Source organism: Falco naumanni, chromosome 6 (genome assembly GCF_017639655.2).
Source record: "Falco naumanni isolate bFalNau1 chromosome 6, bFalNau1.pat, whole genome shotgun sequence".
In the NCBI taxonomy this organism is placed as follows: Eukaryota; Metazoa; Chordata; class Aves; order Falconiformes; family Falconidae; genus Falco; species Falco naumanni.
Window position 1 is genome coordinate 73,417,543 of NC_054059.1, and position 3,457 is coordinate 73,420,999.

Sequence of the window (3,457 nt, forward strand, 5' to 3'; positions counted from 1 at the left end):
TCCCACACAGCCACATCCATTTTAGATGCCTACATCTCAGTGTGTGAGTGTAGCACTGATCACTGCCGTTGAGTGGTCAGTTGACCACACGTGAGTGTCCAGTGCCATTGTAAATAAATGAGACCACACACATGGCCATCCATTTGCCCCTGTATTCGTATGCAGATTGTCTCAGAGATCCTGTGTCTGACCAGGTAGCCCCATGAGTTAAGGCCCCTAACTCTTTGGGCACCCCGCAGGAGTTAGGCCTGTATGTGTGGGCAACCGAATTGAGTCCATAATGTCAACCAACTAATGTTTTCAGAAAGAAAACTAGTTGTTTAGTTGGTTCAAATTTCATTATTCAGTTAGAAAAATTATGCAAAAAGTAGGTTCTTTGCATCGATGAATGGAGACTGCAAACATTGCAGCAGCTCCTTGCACCCTCTGCTATTCTCAGAATCATCAACAGTCTTCTGATATTCCAGGTGCCTTCCCTCCCGCCAAAACAATGCCTAATTTTCTCCGGGTGGTCCATTACCAAGCATGTTGATCTTTGAAGTTAACAAGTAACAAAGATGCTCTCCATGTGAGTCAGTATTAAGAAGCAGCCTTCCCAGCGGCCAAGCAGGGAGGTGTAGTTACTTCTCTGCTTGCTTTTGTGATCTTCTGCCATTGTTCAGGTTTAGCCATGTGCAGCGGTCAAGCTGAACTCATTGCCTTCTGTACCCACCACTGCCAAGGTCCCCTGGACAGCCAGATCTGCTCCCACAGCCCTATAAATGCAAGAGTGCTCACTCCTCCCCTGCTCAAAGGCTCTGGTGTTGTGGCCCTGGCTCCGCGCTGCAGCTGAGACCTTCCACCATGAAGCTCTTCTCCTGCCTCATGGCTCTTCTCCTTTTCCTCCTCCAGTCTGTTCCAGGTAAGAGGCAAGACCCGTGCTGGGGTTTGCCTGTGTAGGAGATACAAGTAGCTTGTGCATTGGTGCAGAATGTACTCCTCCATGTTCTTCAGCTCCTTTCATTAGACCCATTCCCTATTTCTTAGTCTAGAAGCAGAAGTGAAAAATTAACGTATTGGTGGCCAGATGTCAAACCAGAACATCCCCACAGAAGCCACTACCAGGTGTTGGCTCCTTACGACTTTTTGAAGTCTCTTTATGCCATTTTGTGGCACTATTGGAAGACGGTACCATGGAAATCACTGTCTCTTCTTACCCCAGGGTCATAACTTGTCTCCTTTCTGTACGGTAAAAGAGTGGCAGAGGTGTTCTTTTGTATTACTCAAGTTGAACTTCACCAGTGAAGTTTATTTAAGATCTCTGAATATGCTGTTTCCCCTTCCTCAGCCCTTCTGCTGCACTGACTCCTTTACTGACTCTGCTTTTAGCCTAGCTTTTCTTCATGCTTAATGAAACTCCCCATCCTGGAGTAAGGCTTTCAGAGAAGGAAAGAACTGGGCAAACCACTTGTCCCTATTAACTGGGACATATCCCAGCTTTTGATTTTTATTTTTGTAAGTCATAGGTACATCCCAGGGCGTACGAGCACCATGCTGCCCCTTGCACGGGCAGCCTGCAACATTGCAGGCCCAGAACTTGGAAGCATCCAAAGGCTGGGATGTCCCTGTTCACTACAGCATGCCTGCCCAGGATATGTTCAGAAATTTGCCATCAACAGCTAAGTTTTTCTCTAGTTGTACAAAAGCCTTTCTTGGAGTCCTGTTAGGTCCCATGAGGCTTGTCAAAACTTGCGGAAAAGCCTCCTTGGCCTTTGCGCGTATTTGTATCAGACCCCGAACCGGGGTCCATGAGGTTTCAGCAGGAGGAAGACCATGAGATATGGTCTGGGAATCCCATTCTTCCCGTAGGTCTCAGCTTGCCCAAAGACACCTTACGTTGTGTTGGATACCACGGTTTCTGCTTCCATTCAAAATCCTGCCCAGAGCCATTTGCTGCATTTGGAACTTGCTCTCGGCGTCAGAAAACCTGCTGCATAGGTATGTGTGGAAACCCTGCCAGGCAGGCAATGTCTGGAGAGGAGATGACAGAAGTTAGCAAAGCACACTCTTACTGTCCTTGTCTCCAAATGGCCCAAGCCATCTCCCCCCACCTACAAAGATGGACCTGTCTGTTCCTCCACTAATGTCAGCATGGAGTACAGGAACAGAATGGCCATTTTGGGCCAAATACCATGTAGCCCAGTGTACCATCTCCAACAGAACAGATGACCATGGAAATACAATAAAAATTATGGCACCCACAAGTCCTCCTTCCTTGATATATATTCCTATAATAATGTTAGAGGGCTGCTGACTGCATCCTCGTGGGTATGTTTAATAGGTGCCGGCTGACCTCTTCCCTATAAATGTATCTAATCCTTGTCAGATTTCCCTATTTTTGGAGCCCCTCAATAGTCAATGTATATAATTAATCAACATATGCTTTATAGCCAACTTTACTTATCAGGCTAAGGTTCATCTGATTCAGCATCCTGTATCTGTCCGTGGCCAGAAGTGGAAGTTTCTGTACAGTTACTCTGTGTATATAAAGTGACTATTAACGAACACCACAACCATATAGTTACACTTCTTTATATATTCTCCTGGAATTCATGAATTTGCAGCTCAAGATTTTTAGATTTAGGCATCTTTGTGTTTAAAAGTCCTTACTGGATTTTCCACCTTTAAATTAGGAAATCCTTCTGTTCATTTTATAACCTCTTCCCTTGTAATTTTATTTAGTGCCACCTACTTATGTACTGCAAATGTAGTGTAGTCATTCTGCATCCATCTTCTTCATACCTTTACAATAGCTTTCCTCCAGCCATTTCTTTTTCAGGTTGGTGGGTCACAAATTCCTATTTACAGAAGTGCTCTGACAAGCCCCATATCCTCTGATAAGCCTTTGTGTCTTTGCTTTTGGAGACACAGTAACCAGAACTTCATGACACTTCCCATGCACGAGTTCTTTCAGATGGTGGTGTAATGTTTTCTGGTTTGACTTAAACCTTTTTCATTGCAGACACGACATCAAACTTCCACACTTGTCAAGATGAGGGGGGTCATTGTGTACCTCCACAAATCAAATGTCTGCAAGAACAGGTGGGACTTTGCCCTCACAGAGATTGGAAGTGCTGCACAGAAGTGTGATAAAGACCTCATGGAACTGCAGAAAACCACAGAAATGCATGGACAGTCTCTCTTCCTAGTGTTGTAGAGAAGAGGTGTGGTGTTCTTATCATGCAAAGTGTATAATTAACCAGACTCGACATGTTTCTTTACATAACAAAGGTAATAAATACTAAATGAACAGGTATAACAGTCAAATACATAAGGAAAGAGGCAGAATGTCTCTCTATTACACTCACACACAGAAATCCACAGAAATTTTGCTGTAACATCCTTGGAAAATACATTCCCTCGTAATCCAAAATTCTCTCCCCCTCTTCTGTCTCCTTTCCTTTCCTTTCCTTTCCTT

At 44.5% G+C, this 3,457-nt stretch overlaps 1 protein-coding gene across 1 annotated transcript; it reads left to right on the forward strand.

The window, feature by feature from the left end:
- The first annotated feature begins 273 nt into the window (after window positions 1-273).
- Window positions 274-3,225, forward strand: LOC121090558 (gallinacin-11-like). Its single transcript, XM_040599208.1, has 3 exons — window positions 274-901; window positions 1,849-1,977; window positions 3,002-3,225. Exons 1-3 carry the CDS (start codon window positions 844-846, stop codon window positions 3,127-3,129), a joined length of 315 nt encoding a protein of 104 aa, XP_040455142.1. The 5' UTR covers window positions 274-843; the 3' UTR covers window positions 3,130-3,225.
- The last annotated feature ends 232 nt before the right edge of the window (window positions 3,226-3,457 follow it).